The 21,318-nt window shown below is 56.9% G+C and overlaps 1 protein-coding gene across 1 annotated transcript; it reads right to left on the reverse strand.

Moving 5' to 3' along the window:
* Positions 1–5,727: 5,727 nt before the first annotated feature.
* On the reverse strand, positions 5,728–19,835 carry RTN4RL2 (reticulon 4 receptor like 2). The gene is made up of 3 exons (XM_031459564.2): positions 19,465–19,835; positions 13,307–13,788; positions 5,728–6,521 (listed from the first exon to the last, which is right to left on the reverse strand). Exons 1-3 carry the CDS (start codon positions 19,493–19,495, stop codon positions 5,772–5,774), a joined length of 1,263 nt encoding a protein of 420 aa, XP_031315424.2. The 5' UTR covers positions 19,496–19,835; the 3' UTR covers positions 5,728–5,771.
* Between the last annotated feature and the right edge of the window lie 1,483 nt (positions 19,836–21,318).

The raw sequence follows: 21,318 nt of genomic DNA on the forward strand, positions 1-21,318 counted from the left end.
GGCCTGGGCTGCCCTCCCTTGGGATTTCCCCACGCCTTCCCCGACCCCCACCCTTTTAAGCGTTATCTCCAGCCCCACCAACCCTCGCGACCGAAGGAGGGGGTCTCGACGCTGCCCCTGCCCAGCTGGGCCGTAGGACCGGGTGGGAGATGCAGGCAGAGATCTCGGCTTCCTGGGGGAGGGTGTCTCTTCCCTCCGCGTTCCCGGGGTGGGGAGCTTGGGGAGGGGGCTGGGCAGGGGCGGAAGCGAGTTGGAGCCGTGTTTGTCGCGGCGCTGCCGAGTGGAACAGATGGCTGGGGAGGGGAGAGGGTACGTGGCGTAGAGGAGGAGGGGTGCGGGGGCCGGAGGATGAGGAACGAGGAATTTCGATGCCCCGAGTCTCCCAGGAGAAGCCCCCCCCATCTCTTCCCAGAAAGAGGGGCGGGCCAGCTCCTGCCTTTTTCCCGGAGAGCACTGGCCTCTGGCCTGCGGCAGAGCCCGCCGTCCCCTCGGGGCGCGCTCCCCACCCCCCAGACTCCGGGCGCGGGCCAGGCCCGCGGGGTCAAGGCTGCAGGGAGAGGCCCGGGTCGCAAGGGTTAATGGGGCCACAACTCCGAGGGGCGAGGGGGCGTCAGGCAGCGGGCTCCGGAGCTGGGAGCTAACTACTGCCGGGATCGTAAATAGCTGAGGGAAAATGTGTTAATTGGAACTTTATGCAGATGAGCTGGGACGGGGGCGGGGCTGGGGGCGGGTAGGGCGGGGGGAGAAGGTCAGAAGAAGGCCGGACCCGAGGAGGGGGCTGGAGGGCTCTGGCCGGGGTGGGGGTTGGGGAGTGATGGGTCGATGTGTATTCGTTTATCTGTACGTTGAACCTCCGGGAAGGGGCGCTGGTGTCTGAGGATGAGGCCTCCTCCCTGACCCCACGCCCCAGAAACAAAGGAGTCTTCCAGAGTCTTCACATCCCGGGACCAGACGTTCAGGGTCTCAGGTCGCCACGAAGGGTGGGGACACCCTGCAAGTGACTGTTTCTGCCTGTGGTTGCTTACCTTGGGTATCACATTCCCTGCACCCCCCTCCCCTGTCTGTCTTGGAGTCCTCTCACTGCCTCCTTCATCCTTTTTCCCATCCTGGGCATCACCCTCTCCATGCAGCATTGTCTGTAACTTCCACCAAGTGTGGAGGGGGTGTGTGTGTGTTTGGTAGGGGAGGGATCTAACTCTTCTCCCTTTGCTTTCTTCTGTCTGTCCCCAGGGACCACCCCACCTTTGAGGAGTTATTTCTTAGCCTTTAGAGAGCTTGATAACCCACCCCCACATGTTAAAATACAGATTCCAGGGCTCCCTCGGAGCTCTGGTTCAGCAGGGCGGAGGGGCTCAGGAATCTGCATCTTAGCAGTTTCCCACCTAAATCAGATACAGGAGAGCTTCATTTTTCAGAAACGCTCTGCAGGGAATTGATGGGCTGGAAAGATTCATCAACAGCCCTGGACCCCTACTCCCAACCCCTCCTCCGTGCTCCTGACCTCACCTCTGCTCAGGAGGGCCATCTCTGCTTCCGGTGAGAGAGTACTAGAGGATATGGAAGGTGCCAAGAAGGAGGGAAGGGAGGAAAAAAGGAAGGGAGGGAGGGAGGAAGGAAGGAGAAAGAAAGAATGAGTCTGCTCCTGGCTCTTCTCTGAGTAGGGCTGACCCTTCGTCTCTCTGCAGCCTGCTTCCCTCCCCTCTGCCTCAGCTGCTCCATTTTCTTCTCTCACCAGCCTTGCCTCACTGTCTCACTTCCCTTCCACCATCATGTCTGAAGTTTCTAAGAAGGCCAAAGAACCTTGGGGTAGGTAGTTTGGATCTTAGCAGATAATGGCGAAGCCAACGTTCCCACCTCCAAAAGAAAGAGCCAAAGGCACCTCTGGCGTTGGAAGAAAACAGGAGAGAGGCAGGGCTTGATGAAAAATAACAGCAAACATGCAGGTCACCTTTCCATGGGCTATTGCACGTACACTCCACAACTCAGTTTAAGCAGGTGCTATTGCCCCCAGGTTATAAATGCAAAACAAAACCAGGGATGTTCAGAGAGGTTAAGTAACTTGCTCAAGGTCACACAGCAAGTGAGAAAATAACTAGGTCACTCATTCTTCTACTTCCCCCAAATCATTTCTCAGGAGGCTGCTGCGTAGCTGACCCAGGCCTACCCTCCCTGCCCCACCCCCAGGGGCAGTTAGGGATGGGGAAGGGCATCACGTACAGAGATGAAAGGAGATGCTCGGGTTTCGGAACATCTGACAGATCTGGCTGGAAGCATTAAAAATTCATCTAGAAACCTGACCCCAGCTGGACCTTGGGCCTGCCACCTGGACTGTTCCTGGCCTGGTGGCCTCTCAAGAGTCTGATGGGCGAATTTCCTTTCAGCAGTGTCCTGGGAGCACCCCTCCCACCCTCCGAAAATCTTTGTATTTCATAGGAAAGGGGTTCTCTCATGGATTAGGGAGCTAAAGTCAGGAGCCAGCAGCTCAGAAAGCAGGGCTGAAAACCCGCCACCCACTCTGAGTGTAAGAACCTTAGAGGTTTAAGGGCTTATAAACCTTGTCATCTGGCGTCCTTCTCTTCCTCTCTCCAGGCAGATAGATGCTAACTCCCAGTTTAGGATGGGGGAGCCTGGCTGTGATACCCAAGGTGGCCAGTGGGGGGCAGCCATCTGCTTGGAGGGAACCCTAGCCTGAGTCTCCACCAGCAGCTTTGAAACACAGGAAAAGAACCCCCATGGATAAGATAAGGTCAGTGAGATGCAGTTTTGGCCTTGGGGTAGGGCTCTGGAGTCTGTCATCAGAGGACAAGAGGAGACGGTTCCTAGTTTGGAGGAGACTGAGGAACTTTAGGGAGGGTTCAAAGTAGGTTTGTGGGTTAACTGATGGCCAGCATGCAGTCCTTCTAGCTGGAGTGAAGGTTTGGGGTGAGGCCAGGAGAGGAAAAGCTAGAAAGGCAGTTGGAACCAGAATCTGAAGGGTCTTTGATGCTTCGCTTAGGGTGTTTCATCTTTAACCTGCAGGAAATAGGGAGCCATTGTAGGTTCCAGAGTAACATAATGACATAATGCAAATTGTGATCAGATGAATCCGGCTACCACGGGCAGGCTGAGTGGGAGGGAGAGAGAGACTGCATGTAGAAAAACCGGGAGGAGGTTACTGCTATTTTCTTCCATATTCTAGGCATGAGGTAATGAGATGAAGCAGGAAGGTAGTAGGGGGAATGGAAAAGGAGGGCTGGATTGGGGCTGGGAGGGGGACTGGGTGAGCGAGCAGATGAAAGACTAGAGAAAGGGACGAGGTCACTACAACTAGGCTGGGTGTCAGGCAGACTCACAGAATGCGGGAGGTGAGTGGGTTTTGTTTCTTTCAGGGATGGGGAGTCTTGACAAAACCCTTTCCCCTCTCTGGGCCTCCACTGCCCCCTCAGAGCAATGGTGGGGGTTCGACTGGATGGCCTTGAAAGTCCCTCTTATTTCAGGGTGTGTGCAGCTCAGGGCTGTCAATCTGGGTTGTTCGGAGAGGCTGGGGTCGTGCTTGCGAGATATCTGGGGATGGTTTCTGTGCAGGGGTCCCTGCGAGCGTCTGCGCATGCGTGTCGGCATTGGGGGTGCATCTGCCTGTTTCTGGGACCCGTGGGTGTTGGCATGCCTGCACGTGCTCTCTAGCTCCGCTTTGTGTAAGTGTATGTGTGAGAGCGTGTGAGCGTGGGTGTGCACGTGACGGGCGTCCGTAGGTCTGTCTGGGCGTGTGGGGGCCGGCAGTGGGGGTGGGGGAAAGTGGCACTGCTGTAGGCTTTTTCCTGGGGCTCACACACTCCTCTTGCTTTCACTGTTCCGAAATAGCATCTGGACCAAAGGCCCATGAATATTTCACAACGATAATTCTGTGACCTGGACAGCCTGCTTCTGATTTACCAGCATCCTCCCGCCTCCCCCTGCCCAGGCCCCAGCAGCCCTTCCTCCATCAGAGCTCTTGCCTGACAGGCCCCCTAGTCGCACTCATTGGCCTCCTCAAAGCCAGCCTGACACAGGTCCCTGTGAGACCCCAGATTCAGCACTGTGCCCTCACCACCAACCCCACATCCTTATCCAAAGTCCACCTGCCTCAGGCCTTAGATGTTCATTCTTTCACGTTTCTACCTCCTCTTCTTCCCATTCTTCTGACTTGTCTGGCCAGAGTCACAAAATCTCAGCATCCCTGAGCCCTGACACCCAGGTTCCCTCTCTTTCTCTTCCCAGATCCAAAGTTAGAGTTTTAATCCTAAATTTAAACTGTCAAATGTCTCCCCAATTGTTTCTGTCAGATGAGACTCACCCAAGTCCTTCTTAGCCAGGGCTCTTTCCTTTCCACAGCCTCTCCTCCACACACTGGAAAGATGAAGCTTCTGATCACACCTCAAGCCAGCAAGAGACCCCCAACTTGGGATTCTTGCCCCTCTGATCACCCTAGTCCCTTGGTTTCTCCTCTAACCTGCTTGGAGAACTGCTTCTCTGACCTGATTCCTCCCTGATGCCTTCTACTTCACAGGAGCCAAGAGAAAGAGACCATTTGTCTACAGGGTTGCTGTGTACAGCTGTACAGGCTGCACACTGCACAAGGGCACCCAGCTGAGGGGGGCAAGTGCGAGCTGAAATCCAGCCTTAGGCTCTGTTTGCTAACGTGTTTGCTCTGGTGTGGGGCTGCAAGAGCCCTGAGGAAGAGGTGCCATTTTCAGATGCCCCAAGCCCTGCTTGGGCTGGCTGTGACCATGGCTGTCCATGTTGCTCCTCCCTGCAGAAGAAAGTGGGAACTGCTTTTCTTTCCTGAAGGAACAAGGCCTGGCAGGGAACCATTAGCCAGGGCTGGAGGCCTTCCCCAGGCTTAGCTCCTCAGGCACAGACAACTGAAGGTCAGCTATAGCTGCTTCTCCTGGACAAATGAGGTGAGGTGCCATCAGCACCCACTCCTGGCAGTCACACTTCACCTGGCCTGCCTGGGACTCCAGGGTCACACCCCTCTTCCACAGGCTTCAGCTTCTCATCATAGGGAGAACAGCAAGAAGCACTTTGATGGCGTGGAACGGCCCCCCTGGCCCTGAAATCCTGATGGTTCTAAGCCCTCCTCCCACGTTTGAGGTCCTGAGCCAACAAATCTTACAGAAGATAAAATAATAGAATTTTTTAATAAATTTTTTTCCCAAACAACTTCTGTTGATATTCACCACACAGGGGCCATGGCGGAGAGGAAAGTTCTCTCCAGGCACCCTAAAAAGTGTCCAGGGTAGACTTAGGAGAAAAGTATTTCTCCAGTGTCGGGAGGTTGAGGGGGGGCTAGGATAAGCAGGGGCCGAGGGTTAGCCTGGCCCCGACTGAGGCAACCCTCCAAAGGGCTCCTGGGTGGGGCTCCCTTCCCGGGAGCTTCCAAAGGCTGTGCTGGTGGGAGATGCTCTGCAGACAAAGCCCGTCCCGAGTCCACTGCGGGCACTGGGGGAGGGGCAGCGGCTGCCTGCGGTGCCCACCCAGCCTTGGGATGGCGACGGGTATTAATGGCCAGAGCTAGGGAGAAGAGGGCTGAGCCACCGGACAGGCCCTCCTGGGGCTGCCATAAGCCAGCAGCTTGGGAGGCAGGGAGAGGTGGCCTGGTCCCAGGGGAAGAGAGGAGCTGGGAGGGGAAAGAAGGCAACAAGGCCGCAAGGGCGGGGATGGGCCAGAGCAGCAGCGGGGGATGGGGGATGGGGGATGGGGGTGGGGGGTGGAGGGGAGACACACCGGCCCCTTCAGTCTCAGCACCGCAGTCAAAGGTGGTGGGGCGCCAGGAGCAAGAGGCAAAGCAGAGGGCTGGGGAGCCCGGCCGAGAGCGCGGGGCCGCGGGAGTCCGGCGGCGCCTGGCAGGCAGCGCCGGGGCACGTCTGCTCGCCCCGCTGGTCCTCGCCGCCGTAGCCCCCCCAGTAGTCGTCCTCGGTGGGCGCGTCCCCGCCCTGGCGGCCCCGCGGGTCTTCGGCGGGCAGGTCGCGGTAGAGGGTGGAGGGGTCGGCGGGGGGCGCCCCGGCCTCGGCCACGCCGTACAGGTGGTTGGACGAGCTGTTGCCGCGCGCGCGGCTGCCGGGCCGCGTGGGCGCGGCGGGCGGGCAGGCCTGGAAGTCGGCCTCGCGGAGCGCGCGCAGGTCGCGGCCCTGGCGCTCGGGCGGGGAGGCGCAGGTCACGTCGGAGCTGGACACGCGCGCGCGCTGGAACCAGGCCCAGAGCGGCCGCGCGCGGCAGTCGCACGCCCAGGGGTTGGCGTTGAGCCGCAGGAACTCGAGCGCCGGCAGGTCGGCCAGCGCCTCGCCCGGCAGCGAGGCCAGGCTGTTGTTGAACAGGTAGAGGATGGTGAGGCGGCTGAGGCCGCGGAAGGCCGCGCGGTGCACGCCCTGCAGCCGGTTCCCGTGCAGCAGCAGCCGGTCCAGGCTGCCCAGGCCGCGGAACACGTGCTCCGTGAGCAGCCGCAGGCGGTTCCCGTGGAGGAAGAGGTGGCTCAGGTTGGCCAGGTCCGCGAACAGGTCATCCTGGCGGGGGGCGGGGGAGGGTGGCGAGAAGAAGAGAGTGGTCCTGAGACACGTGTGGATTTCGTCGTGGCAGAACAGAAAGGGTTTGACCTTCTGAGTCCTGGGTTCCAATCCTGCCTCCTCTAACCTATTTAGGGGTTAATGTGAGAGAAGCAATATCATTCTTAAAACTTTGAGGGGCATCAGAAGCCAAAGAGATCCCTGAGCCCTGCCCAGGGCTTCTGATTCAGCAGATCCTGAGCGAGGGAGGGGGAGGCGGAGGTGAGATTCTGCGTGTCTTTACAAGTTACCAGGTGATGCTCATGCTGCTGGTGGGAGGACCACACTTGGAGAATGAGAACCTCTGATTTGGCTAAGCATGCAGACTGGGAGCCAGCCTTCCAGACTTCAAATCCTGGCCCTGTCATTAGCTGACACTTGAGCTAATCTCTCAGTATCCCTGTGATTCAGTTTCCTCCTCTGTAAGATGTGGAGATGAAATGAAGCAACATGTATTAATACACGTGGTGGGCATTTTCTGCGTTAGCAATGATTGTGAACTTGGCCAAGCCAGCTCTCTGTTTCCTCAGCCATAAAGTGAGGGTGAGTGTCCCTCCTCCTGGGTTTGTTCTGAGGTTTCAAGAAGACAGTCCACATACAGATCAGATGGGGGAGGTGCTGGGCAGAGTGCCTGGCACACTGGGATTTGGCCCAGTGATGAAGCCTACAGGCCCAGGAGTCAGCAGAACCCCCGTTCAAATCCAGCTTGCCCTCTTCCCAGCTGCTTGACTTTGGGCAAGTTATTTAGTCTCACTGAGCCTCAGTTTCCTCAGTAGGTATAATGCAGAGAACAACCCTCTCAGCAGGCTAAGGGAGGGTTAGATCATGTGAGGATACAGTACCGGGTGGGCATGCAGATCACTATCAATAAAGGGTGGTTATTATGACAATAGGGATTCAGTTAGAATTAGGTCCCATCCCTTTTCCTCTAACACAGGAGCTACCTGGGGCCCCAAAGTTCTGTTGCTGGGCTGGGATATTAAGGGGACCAATTGTCAGGTCCACCCTCCCCAGGCCACAGCGGAGGGGAAGGAAGCCTGCTGCCCTGATGTCCTGCATCATTGTCCCCTTAGAGTGGCCGTCCCACACATAAGGCTGGGAGTCTCTGAATTAGACCATATTAGTGCTGGAAGGACCTTGAACTGTGGTTCAGGGGGTGGAGGAGTGGGCATGCTCCACAGAGGGTAAAAAGCAGGGGGCTGGATTCTGCATTTTACCCAGCTCACCAAGGTATTGGTGATGGGCAACCATATTTGGGTCCACCAGCCCAGCCTACTTTTTTTTTTTCACAGAGAGCACTGAGCCCCAGGACTGAGGTCCTCCCCTCCTGTGTAGGACATCACGTGGTCAGCAGGCCCAGGAGGCCTGGTTCTGGGGGCCCAGAGCATCCTCTCTGTTCAAGCCAGCTCATCCTGGGGTCCTGTTTCCTGTCTGTGGCTCTCCCACCCTTCCCTGCCTGGGGAGAGGATCCCCCTCCCCACCCAGGAACTTGGTCTCAGGCTCTCAGGTGGGGGGGAGGGCGCTGACTCCCAGCCCACACCCACAGCCTCCACCTTCCTGTGCTCCTGCATTTTCTCGCCCCCTCCCATCTGGCTTCCGCCCTCTCCGCTACAGGAACTGAGCCTGCCAAGAGCCCTCCTCTTGGCCACATTGAGATCCATCCCCCTCAACCTTCTCGGCTGCCTCTGACACCAGCGTTCTCCGCCCCCTGCTGCCATCGCCCCACGCCCAGCTCAGGTCTCCAGCAGGCTCCGAATCTCTGTGGCCTCAGCCTGGCCCAACCCGGCCTGGTCCCCTTGTCCTTTTCTGGCCCACCCAGTGGCAGGCTCTGAATTCCTTCCACTCAAACACCTATTTAAGGTTCTCTTCTTTATGGAGTGTCAGCAAGAGTAGGATGCACCCAGAGATACCTGGTCAAAGGATGAATATGGGGGAGGCAGAGAGGGAGCAGAGGTAATTGTCACTTTGGGGACTTCAGGAGGTCAGGAAGGAAAAATCAAAAGTTCAGAGACCCTGGGGAATTCAGGCACCTTTGACCCACAGCCTCAATTTTTGGGCTACAGAATTCCTGATTCCAATCACCCTATCTTCCCTTTAGTCCTTCTTCAAGAATCCTGCCCCTCCCCTCTCTGAGCCTCAGCCTGGGGGTCCATTCCCCACTGCTCCCCCCACCCCGCATCCAAGCTGTTGCCAAATCCCTCTGCCACTTCCTCAGGCGGGCTGTAACTCTCAAATCTGGTCCTTCCTCTCTCCACCGTTAAAACTGTTCTCTGTGCATTAATAAGCTCTTGACTTTCACAGCCCTCGCCCTCCCCCACCACCCTCCCTATCACCCCCTCCCTCTGGGCTGAGAGCCTCTGCTAAAGTCATCCTCTTCCATTTCGAAAACCACATTTCCCTCACCTCCCCCAGCCGGCCAGTTCACAGCTCTCTGCATCCGTTTGGAATCTCAAGGCAGCATCCCTGCCCCCTTCCCCGGACAGCATCCTGTTCTTAACCTTGCCTCCCTCCAAGCTCCCAGCTCATTTCTGGCACTATTCAAGTCGGCTGCTGGACTGTGTGACCTTGGGCAGCTCCAGGCACCTCTCTGAGCCTCAGTTTTTTTCATCTGTGAAACAAGGGACTTGAGATCATTGATCATTAAGATCCATCCTCATCTGATATTTATGAGCAAGTGAGCCCTGGAATGTACCTCATTCATTGAACAAAGCTGTACTGAGTATCTACGCTGTGCCAGGCACCGCCGCTCACAGTGCTCACCAATCTACGCTGGGTATCATCGCAATCATTTGCGTCAGCAGCTGACTAACCGAGTGCTCACTGTGTGCCAAGCTCTGTGCTACACAGATCCCGTGTAGTAACCTAACCGTCACAGCCCTATGAAGCAGCTAATGTTATTCTCCCCCTTTCAAAGGTTAGGAGAGGGAGGCTCAGAGAAGGCGAGTGACTGGCCTAGGGTTGAACAGCTAATATGTAGTGGAATGCAGATGTGAACTCTGGAGACAGGACTCTGAACAGCTGCTCTCTGGAGTCAGAGGGACCTGGGCCAGTTCGAAGCTGTGCCCCTTATGAATCGAGTGACTTTGGATTGGTCACTTAACTCCTGTAAGCCTCAGTGTCCTCAGCTGCTGAATGGGGGAAGTGATGCTTCCTCTGGACTAGACAAGCTGAGCCCTTTTCAAGTAGCATCTCCTTTAATTCTCTCAACAAACCCCTGAGGTATAAGCCTTTTCCTCCATTTCATGGATGGGCCCGTTGAGTCTCAGAGTAGTTGAGTAACTTGCCCAAAGCCACAGAGCAAATTGGATCTGCTTGAATGTAAAGACTGCTCTTTTACACCATGCAGGCTGCTCTAGTGATTAAAAGAGGGATGACTGTCTCTATCATCTGGTTCCACTCCAGTCGGAAATATGCTCCAGGAGAGCAAGGACACTGTTTTTTGTTCCCTCCTGAATCCCTGACACCCAGCACAGTGCCTGGCTTACAGCAGACGGTCCCTGAGACCCTCCATCCCACCCCCTTTCCATTTCCACCTTCCTCATCCTGAAAAGCTGTGGTCTTCTTGCCTCCTCCAGAGCTCCCGTCTCAGGGCAGGTCTGGCTCCATACTGGGTCACACCTGCATTTTGTGGCTCTCACCCCAGCCCGCATGCTTCCCCACCTGCCTGTGGCATCTCCCAGCCTAGTTTTTCCAGGCATTTCACAGGCAGATGCTGTGTCTTTCTTTCTCTTCTCTAAAGGGCCAGGTGTAAAGATGCTTCCTTCCCATGATGCCCTGGACCATTCATGCCAGGGCTGTGCAGAACAGACACTTCCCATTTCAGGAGACCCCTTGGCATCCACTCAAGGTCCCCCTTGCCCAGGTTTTTCCTGTCCCCAGACCCTGGTTGCCACTGTGGACTGAGTTGATGGGGGATCAGGTCGTGGTGACATAATTTATTCAGCACTGAACGATGTGCTTTACGTATACTAACTCATTTACTCTTTACAGCCATTCTTTATGGAAGGTATTATTTTTATTATTCCCACTTTAAAGATGAGAAAACTGAGGTTCAGAGGGGGGAAGCAACTTGCCTGAAGTTAAATAAGTCAGAAAACAGCAGAGCAGGAATTCAAACTCAGGCGCGTGGACCCCAGCTTCCCCATTCTGAACAACGAATATATGCTGATAAGGAGGAAAGGGTCTCAGTAGTAGTGGCCGTCAGACTACTAGTAATAACAATAATAAGAATTACGACAGCATGCATGTATTGATGTGGCCCTGTGCTAAATTTTAACCCTTACAAAACTTCTTAGATAAGTACTGTTGTTAAGAACATCATGATTGCCATTTTACAGATGAGGAAATGGAGGTGGAGAGAGGTTAAGTAATTTGTCCAAAGTCATACGGGAGCTGGGATTTGAACTTAGGTCTGGCAGACTCCAAAGTGTGTGCTTTCAAAAATGAGCCCGCTCTGCTGGACTTCGGAGTACCATCCTCCCTGCACCCGGACAGACCCCAGGGGAGAGTTCTCGGTGAGGAAAAGGGCCTGAAATGTCATCACGCCATGGAAGTTCAAGTACCACCAGGTCTTCCTAGCTGTGTGGCCTCATCCTCTGTCCCTGCCGCCAGCCTGCTGTGAGGTTGGGCATGAGAACGCATCAGTCTCCAGTCACACCAATGGTGGCTTTAGAGACTTTGGGACAAAGTCTTTGGGACCCTTGCTCTCAACTTCCTCATCTGTAAGGAGGTGTAAACAGTCTCCCGACAGGGCTGTAGAAATGAGATGAGGTGGCTGAGCTCACTTGGAAACCATGAAGTGCAAAGTTAAGAAGTGAAAATAAAAGGGGGGGGGGTGTTCTGGGACCCACCCATGGTCTCAGTATAATCCTTGAAGTTGACCATCCAAATCTTCAGGATGGGGTCCAAGATGGACCATTTCACTGAGACCAATATTAAATGAGGCTTGTTTCCCTTTTTATTTTCTAATAAAAAAGTACTGAGGATTGAACCCAGGACTTCATACATGCTAAGCATGTGCTCTATCACTGACCTATATCCCTCTCCTCTTGTCTTTTTTTTTTTTTTTCAATTTGTGTGTGTGTGTGTGTGGGGGAGGTAATTAGGTTTATTTATTTATTTTAATGGAGGTGCTGGAGATTGAACCCAGGACCTCACGCATGCTAGGCATGCGCTCTACCACTGAGCTCTACCCTCCCCCCTTCTCTTTTTAAAATAGCACTTTAACAAGCATCTGTATGGTGCTTACCATATGCCAAGCACTATTCCAAGTACTTTACAAATTATTCATGCACTTAACGCTCCCTAGGAGCTGGATGCTATGGCTACCCCCATTTTACAGAAGGAAAGACTGAGGCCCATAGAGGTGAAAAAATGTCACACACTTGTGAACGTCAGAGCTGATACCTGGAAAGTCCTAAGCACCGGGCCTGACACATAGTGTGCCTGCTAAGTGCTAGTGGGCTATTATCACTATTTATATAATAATAATAGCACACAACATATTTCCCCAGCATACTGTATACTTTACTCCTGGTCTGTCTCCACCACTAGAATGCTCTCTGTGAAGGCATGAGTTTCTGTTTCGTTCACTGCTCTTTTCTCAGCACCTCACACATCCTGGGGGCTCAATAAATGTTAAATTATTATTACTATAGCTATTCTCATTATCAGCCTCAAATCTGCACGTGGGCGACCAGTTCGGCCCCAGCCCCGGGGTGGGGAGGAGGAAGTGCCTTCCAGGTTGATGTGGGGAGAGGGGAGAGTTTGGATATCCAGAGAGAACTTTCTCCCAGAGTGGTTTGGAGGGTGTGTTATTGCTTCCTGAGGAAATAGAGTGGGAGGACCTGACTGTCAAACAGTCAGCATAACAACAACAATAAACAATATTGAGATCAATAATAATAACAATAAATAGCAATTACTGTTTTTCCTTCCGTTTTCAGGGCATCCACTTTCCAGCTACTTAACAGCTCTTTACCCATTTTGCTTTCTCCCATTGCACTGAGACAACAGGTTTGGGGGACAGCGTCTCAGAAGGGCAGGGTTCCCCCTGGTCCCACTACCCAGCGAGATGGAGAGAGGTGGAACCTTCTATGGGGTACCAGTTGCAGTGGCTCTGCCCTCTCGCTCCACCTCCCGATGATGTGGGAGGGCATGGGGGTGGGTGAGAAGAGCAGCCATGAAGGTCTTGGGGCTGGGGTGCCTGGGGACAGGCAGTCCCCCGAAGGCAAACACGGGGCGGGGGAAGGAGAGATCACAGAAAGAGAGACACACACACACCCAGACAGACACGGGGGTGTGTGTGGAGTGGGCGTGTGAAGGGAGATAGACAGAAGAGGCAGGAGACAGATGGGGGAGGCAAGTTCGGGAGCGAGACAGAGAGGGACAGAAAGGGAGAGACAGACAGACAGGCAGAGGGAGTCAGATGGGGGCTTGGGTGAAAGATAGCCAGAAGAGCCAAAATAAAGAAAAGCCCCTGGAGAAAGCGGGAGGGACAGAAAGTTGGAAAAGGGACAGAGAAATAGAGGGGCTGAGACCCTGAGGCCAGAAGGGTGTCCCCTGCGCACAGGGATGGAGGAGCCGGGAGGTGTGTGTGTGTGTGTGTGTGTGTGTGTGTGTGTGTGTGTGTCTGTGTGTGTGTGTGTGTGTGTGTGTGTGTGTGTGTGTGTGTGTGTGTGTGTGTGTGTGTGTGTGTGTGTGTGTGTGTGTGTGTGTGTGTGTGTGTCGGAGTGGGGCAGGCTCACCTGTAGGTGGAGCAGGCTGTTCTCCTGGAGGTAGAGGTACTGCAGGCTGACCAGGCCGCGGAAGATGTTGCCGGGCAGGCTGCTGAGCTGACAGCGGTACAGGTGCAGCGACTGCAGCCGCTCCAGGCCCTGGAAGGTGTCGGGCTCCAGAGAGCGCAGGTGCCGGTTGTCGCCGAGGTCCAGCTCCTCCAGGGCCTGCAGGTGGCGGAAGGTGCCCGGGTAGATGGTGGAGAGGTTGTTGGAGAAGAGCCACAGGGTGAGCAGGCTGGGCCCGAAGGTGCCTGGCCGCAGCGTGCGGATGAGGTTGTTCTGCAGGAAGAGGCGCTGCGTGCTGGGCGGCAGGGACAGCGGCACCGACGAGAAGTTATTGGCCTGGCAGCTCACGGTGGGCGGGGACGAGTAGCAGGTACAGAGCATGGGGCAGCTGGGGGCTGCTGGGGGCAGGGCCAGGAGCATCAGCAGGAGGCAGGCCGAGGCGGGACCTGCGGGGAGAGGGAGGGGGGCCTCTCTGGGTGGATGGCTGGGGTGGGAGTGCCAGCTGGTGGAGGGGGGAGCCCACCCACCCCTAGTGGGACCCTGGCTGGGAGCCTTGTGTTCCTAGTGGGGTGGGGGATTCTGGGTACAACCTCAGAGTTGCTAGAGGCCTCCGCTTTTTGAGGCTCCCAGTATATTAAAAAGTAAAGAAATGCCAAGAGGACATTGTAGAAAGCACTGCGATAGGTTGAAAGTTGTTTGATGAGTGATCAGAGTGACTGTCCACTTTCATTCCTGTTTTCACTATGGTAGATCTGACCGTGTTAACAGTCAGGGCTTCTCAACCTTGGTCTTGAGAGGTGGGCAGGGCAGTTCTTTGTTATGGGGCACTCCTATATGATGTCCTACGTAGGGTGTTTAGCAGCATCCCTGTCCTCAACCCACCACATGCATAGCACCTCTCCCCCTCTCCCCCGGGCCCCGTTATGATAACCAGAATGTCCCTAGACATGGGCAGATATCACCTGGGGAGCAATATCAACCCCATTTGAGAATGGATGGACCTAAATTGAGACCCTCTGTGAATCTAAAGACCGTGTGAAATGGCCCTCAGGCTTCCCTTGAGGTCCTGTCTTGCTGACCCACTGCTGACCGCAGCCTTCCTCCTTCACCTATCCACCCTGGAAGGGCTCTTGGGGACCAGGGGGCAGTGGGTCTTCAACAGGGGCCACCAGCCACCTACAACAGAATCAGCCAGGGATCCTGGAAAGCAGGCAGTGTCCTCCGCCCTGCCTGTGCGCAATCGGCATTCCTGGGGGTAGCCCGGGAACCTGCATTTTACACCCCAAGTGCTTCTCATTCAAAGTCACTTAAACAGTTTTTTTCAAAGTAACTTTTGAAAGTTGGCTGTGATCCAACCTTCTTGTGCTACAGATGCAGGGGCAGGCCCAGGGAGGCCCAAGGGTCTGGGGCTGAAGAGTTGTGCCTAGGCCCCAGTATCCCTGGGCTACAGCAGGAGGTGCAGGGCCCCTCATCCACCCCTGTCCCCTGGCCTTCTGCCCCTCTCCTGCAGCTGATGAAAGTTCTGGGCTGAAACTGGCTTGACCTCTGCCCTTCATTATGAGTTTCAGAAATCTTGGGATTTCCTTCTGGCAGGTTTGCCTGGGAGAAGGAGAGCCTACACCCCAAAAGCCAGGTGGTTATCCCCTGGGTACAGATCCAGTGAGCACCTTCTGCTCCAAGCAGTGGCCTAGGCCTGCCAAGGCAGAGGAAGACGCCATCCTTGGACCTAAGGACCTGAGATCCTGGGCTCCCGGGTTCCGAGACACGGAGGGAGAGCCTGAGGGGTCCATGACTTCTGTATGCCTCGTGTCAGAGGCTGCTGTGGGTGAATGTGTGTGTGAGCTGGGCGCTCTCTCCACGAAGTGCTGCTGAGCCCGGGGTGTGCACCTGGCGCCCACAGGCCCCGCGTGTGGCGTGGACATCACGGCTGCTCCTGCACCTCCTCCCGTGGGGGGATGTGAAGGTGCCAGGTGGGGGACCCGTCCCACGGCGAGTGTCCCCGGCCCCTCCCCGCGCCGGGCGTGCAAGGGTGTGTCCGCCGCCCTCCGCGCGTGTGTGAATACCGGGCCCCGTGCGTGTGTAGGCTGGGTGTGATGTAATACTCAGTGACACAGCGGCTGCTGTTCATTCGTTCACACCACCTCCGCGTTTCTCGGCCCTTCTCACCCCTCCCCCGTGCGGCGTTTCACGATTACTTTCTCCTCTTGAGTTTTTCAGAGCCACGTGGGGTGGAGGAGCACGTCTCTCACCCCTCAACCCAACCAGGCAGGGTGGGGTATGGGGACCCAGTAGGGAGAGCCCTGGGTGGGTTTCAAGAGGGCTGAGGTTCTGGGCTTAGAACACAAAATCTCAGAGCTGGAAAATCCTCCGTGTTCATCCTATTTGAACTCTGGTTCTACTGAGGTGACAGCTGAGGCTCAGAGAGGGCAAGCAACTTGCCCAAGGTCACACAGCAAAGTGGTTGGCAGGGCAAGGGCCAGAAAGGAGTCTCCTGATGACAGGCTAGGGCACTTCCCTTCCTGGTGGAGTCACCCTCTGAGCTCACTTCCCCCAAGGACTTGACACCAGAGAAAGCCAAATCTCTCTGTGATCCCTTAATCCCATCCCTTAGCCAGAAGCTCACAGAGAGTGCATTCAGGAGGCCGCCAGCCCTCAGGAGGATTACGGAGCTTTTTCCACAGCCTCTGGAGCCGACTGTTCCCCCAGGAGAGACAGAGGGAAGGACATGCGAGCCCAGAGTGCTCCAGAGTCAGGAGCCAGTACCCTGGCACCAGGGTCTCTTCCAGCTTGGAGGCTCAGCAGGGACTGGCAGGGGCCCCACTCATCCCTCTTACCCATGACTCCCGGGTCCCCTGCCCACCCACATTAGGGAGCTTCCTTCCCCACATCCCCTCCTCTTGCCCACTGTATCTCCCCCCATCACGGCCCACCTTCCCACGGCTGAGATGGTGTTCCCTGTGGGCTCTCTGAGGAGGGGCCCTGGGCCGGGGGCCCCTCCGTGACAGCTGCTGCGTAACAGTGACTCTGTTGCCATTTCTGGCCCTCGCTGCCACTGTGCAAAGCAGCTGTAACCCAAGGAGCCTCATCCATAATTCAGGCTGCGGCTCTCACTGGAAGCGAGGAGGAGGGGAAGGTGGGGGGCTCTGGCTGCCTCTGCCCCTGGGCCTGGCTGGAGAGCTCCTGGGCAGAGGCGGCAGACCTGGTGAATGGTGCCTTCCTCTCCCTCCTCCACCTTCAGCCCCTGCCTGGCATGTGCCCTTTTCCTTCTCGCCACTGTCCCTTCCCCACCCTCTGCTTCTCACGGCTTTAACCCGTCACTCCTTCCCTCCAGGCCCGTGTCTTCTCTCTCCCCAAGGACCACAGTTTCACTCCCGGCCCCCATTTTGTAACTCCCTGGCAAAGACTGGGGCAAGATGCACAGTGTCAGAGCAGGAGATGCAGCCATCTCATCAGGCAACAGGAGCAAACCCCTTATTTCACAGGGAGTACCCTCAAGGGCTGGGGAGGGGAAGGGTCCAGTTCTGAGTGAGCAGCCCAGGCTTCCTGACCTGAATCTCTGACAGCCTGCCTCCAATATCTTTCTCAAAGGCTTCGTGTCATTACTCCACTACTATCTGGGCCCAGGAAATCCCATTCTAACACCACCCTCCCCGCCTCTGCTCATCCCATCCTATCTCTTTCCTTTTCTTTTTTTCTCAAGTCAGCAAGTGATGGCTAGAGTTGCAGGCGAGCATGGAGCAGGGATGGGCAGAAACCATCCATTAGTGAGCACCTACTGCGTGCCAGCCACTGTATTTGTAGGTCTTTGTGTGTAGAATACAATATAACGTAATCCCCAGGAGATCAACATTATGGCCCCCAATTTGCAGGCGAGGGGAGGGAGGCTCACACACACATGAAATGAGTTGTTTCAAGTCATGCACCTAGAACAAGGTGGAACCCAGACTGGATAAGTCCATGTCTCTGACCTTTCTTTGGGAGATCCTCATGTCATCCACAGAAACCACCTGAGTGAGAGTTGCTGCACTCCAGGTAACAGGGGCAGGGGGACAGGAGCTGCACCCAGGGGCACAGGGCTGGGCCAGCAATGACACTGGGTCTGTTTGGCTGTTCAGGGTCAAGGCAAGGAAGGGACCCAGGCTCTCTGCAACTTTCCCTTCTGGGCTCTAGGCTGTGGTTATTCTAGAGGACAGCAGGGAGCCAGGAAGCAATGACCAGTGTCCAAAAGATGTGGCCAGAACTGACCGGGGGAAGGAACAGAGAGAGAAAGGCCAGAACCCGATATTGATCCTGGAAGGCTGAGGTGCCCAGAGCCAAAAAGTATCCATTCACCGAGGGACCGTTGTCAAGGACTCCGGGCTATCAGCCTGGAGCACCAACGCTCACAAACAAAGTTCTCAGCCCAGGAGGTCCCCCTTTAGTCCAGAGACCCCGGTGAAAGAAGAAAATTGAGGAGGAAGCAGACGGACACAGGCTGGAGGGCAAGAGCCACGGTGCCAACCTACAGGGCAGAGCAGCCCCAGGAAAATGCTCCCTGGAAAGGGAGTCCAGGCCTCTGGCTCTGAAGGAGGGGCACACGGGGTCCCAGACAAGAAGCAACAGCTCCACACTCAAAAGGCTAGGAAGGGCTGGGGCCTCTGGGCAGATGCTGAGGGGGCAGGGGCTGAGGAGGTGGTGGTGATGCCAGTGACGCAGGGGCCTGGGGAGGCACTGACGCGGGTGACGGAGGTTTAGAGCTGCTGCAAACAGCTTCTCACCCTGCCAGAATGTAACACCCCAAAATAAGCAGTCACCGTGGTGGCAGCGGCAGGATCCGACGACGAGGCCCCGAGATATAAATGGCAGCACAGAGCCAGCCAGAGTGCCTGCCCTTGAAGGCTGCCACCCCACTCAAATGTGAATGTCCGCCCTCACCGTTCACCCTCACAGCTGCCCCCAAGACCCTGAGCTCAGAGTCCAAGGTCTGGCCCCACTGGCCGCTCCCTGAGAGAAAGGATGTGTCAGGCAAGCGCTTTGGAAATGGAGGGCTTCCCACGTGGAAGTGGTTACCAGAAGCCTCTTTGTCTCATCTCTGGGCAGCCCCCCTGATCTCTCTCTCATCCTTTTCTCTCCTTTCTCCCCTCCCTTCCTTTCCAGCCCCTATCCCCATCCTGATTAACCCAGCCCCTCTCCCATCTATGGTTTCCCATCTCAACCTTAGTTCTCATCCTGACCCTCTTTCCCTGTTCCTGACACCCCATCTCTGTCCACCATTCCCATCCTCCTCTGGTTTCTGGGGTTCTGATTTTCCTACTCCCCTTTCCTTCCTGGCCCTCAGGGTCCCAGCCCTCTTTCTCTTTCTCATTACTGCCACCCTCAGGCTCTGGGCCCCTGTCCCTAGTGGCCCTAGTCTGCCCTCCACCCCTCGCCTAATCTGGTCTCCCCTCTCCTTCCCTGTTCCTCCGTCTTAACGAGGGTCCCACTTCCCTCCAAGCTTTTCCCGTCTAACCTCTATTCCTCCTCCTCCTCCCCATCTCCCTCTGCCAGCCACTCTCCATCCTTGACTGGGCCCTTCCTATCCCCCTCGGCCTTCCCCACCCCACCACCAATCCCTGGCCCACACCCTTGTCGGTCTGTCACTCAGTCTGGGGAACTAACCCGTTTCTAGTGCCCTCCCTCTGTTCTACCAGGGAGGGACGTTTGGATTTCTCTCTGCGCCCCCAGTCCTCCCAGACGGTTCCCTACCCACATTCTCCGTCCTCCCAGGTGACTGGAAAGTGCTGAGGCACCGGGCACTGAGAAGCTGCTGAGTCGGCGCTTCCCCAGCCGGTCCGAGTCCTCGGCGTCCCCCGGAGCAGGTGGAGCCGGGACAGCGGAACCTGAGCCTCCCTCCCCCTCCCAGCCGGGTCCGCCCGCCCCTTGCATCCCTTCTCGGTCACGAGCTCCCGGCACAGCCCGGCAGGCTCCGAGTCGGGTGCGCTGCTCCAGCCGGCGGCACTGGGGGCGGGGGCGGGGCCCGGGGCTAAGCGTTTTTCCCTCCCCGGGTGCCCCCATACCCACCGCCGCCCCACCCTCGCGCCCTCAGGGGAGGGGGCGCCCTGCTCCCCTCCGCAGGATGCCCTCCCGCAGGCTGGGATCCCTACCTTGCAGCAGGCTCCTGAGCCCGGGCAGCATCTTGTCTCGACGCTCGGGGGAGAGGGCGGCGGGGGGAGGGCGCTCCCACTCGCTCCCTGAGCCCGCCAGACGGACGGCGGGGACTCCGCGGGGCTCCGGGAGGGCCCGGGAGTCCCCTGGCTGTGTGGCCCGGCCGCGGCGCTCTACCCTGCGCCCCCCGGACTGCAGACCTCGAGAGGAGCCATCGGCCCCGACGGGACGGGGCGGGGCGTGACGGGACAGGGAGGGCTGTAGCTGACCGTCGACGACCGGTGCCCGCGCCCCCCAGCAGCGCAGGCAGCGCGCGGGTCCGTCAGTCCGTCGGTCCGTGCGCCCCGGCTGCTCGCGGAGGGAGAGTGGGGACGGCTCTTCCCAACCACCCCTCCTCCTTCCTGCACTCCCTGGCTCCTCCCTCGCTTTCTAGCTGGACGACTTAACTCTTTCCTGGCCACTAGGAGGCGGGAGCTGTTCTCTAGCCCCGTCCATCACAGACCCCTCCCTTTCCTGGGAAACCCGGAGGACTGTGTTCGATCGCCTTCGTGGCGCCACGCTTCTAGAGAAATCCCTTCCTGTGGGGGTGCGATAGTGTAAGGGAACCCCGTGGACTCCTCCAGTTTTTCCCCTCCCAACTTTCCTGGAGGAGCTGGGCTCCCGAGTCACCTCTCCCTCCTTGCCGGGTGCCAGGCACCCGATGTCCAGGCCTCCAGCGTTTCTCTCCTCTGGGAGAGCTCCAAGATTCCACTTTCCCTTCCGTTCCCGGACCCCGAGCCCTGAGTGTGTGCCACTATAAGAATAGTCTATGCAAGAGTCTGTGGGTGCAAGACCAGCGCACATACGCGTGCATGCGCGCGCAAGGACGCTTGTGCAGGTGTGACTGAGTGCTTGCACGCTTTTATACGGGCCAGGGGAAGCAGGGTTACGTGAGTGTGCGAACCGATGAGCCGCTGAATGCCCAGCAGCATGTGTGTCTGCCCTGGTGGGAAACGCGCGCCCGCGTGAGAGTTTGGCGCAAGCGAGCTTGGGGATGGGTGGCCAGAGTATGTACACCCTGGTGTGTGTAAGTCCCTTAACGCATTTACAAGCGAGTGCAAGTTTGGGTGCGCTTGTGTCTCATCACCCTCGAGGGGGATAGAAGATTTAAAGGTGAGAGGAGAGCTTTGGCTTCACGGGAGCTTCTTCTACTTCCTTTTCAAGAGGGGTGCATTCTGATTTCTTCGGGGCCCCTTGCGCCCCTCATGCCTCTCGTGGCCTCGTTCGGGGCGATACCAGCAGACCCGCGACCTAAGCGTCCCCTTACAAAGGAGGCGATGCAGATCACCCTGGCCTTGACCTGGTGCAGGGCGTCGGGCATCCGGACGTTGAGAGCCCCTTCGGCGCAGGACAGGCGCAGGGCCCTCGAGGTAGCCGTTTGGGGGACCATGGCCAAGCGGCGCAGGCGGGGTTGGGACTGCTGGAGCGGCGCCTAACCGCCGGTGCGAGGGCCATCTGCGCGAAGCCGGGCCCGGCCGGAGGAAGCGCGGGAGTCCCGGGCGGCCGCTTCCACCTATAAAGAAACCCCTCGCCCCTCCGCCTGACTCTCTGGCTCCTCCTCTCCTGTCTGCGCCAGAGCGCAACGCAGCGCCTGGCATACAGTCGGCGCTTTATAAATGCTGGTCTCATTTTTCCATTCATTCTCCGTTCCATCCATAATGTCATTCTTCCCTCGTTCTCATTCGATTTCTCTAATTTTCTCCCCCAAATCTTATTCATATTTTATGGTCTCCGTCTCTCTGTTCCCTCCCTCCCTTCCTCCCCTCCTTACTGTCTCCCTGTCATTTCCTTCCTTTATGCATCTGTTTCTTTCT

Source organism: Camelus dromedarius, chromosome 12, assembly GCF_036321535.1.
Source record: "Camelus dromedarius isolate mCamDro1 chromosome 12, mCamDro1.pat, whole genome shotgun sequence".
Lineage (NCBI taxonomy): Eukaryota > Metazoa > Chordata > Mammalia > Artiodactyla > Camelidae > Camelus > Camelus dromedarius.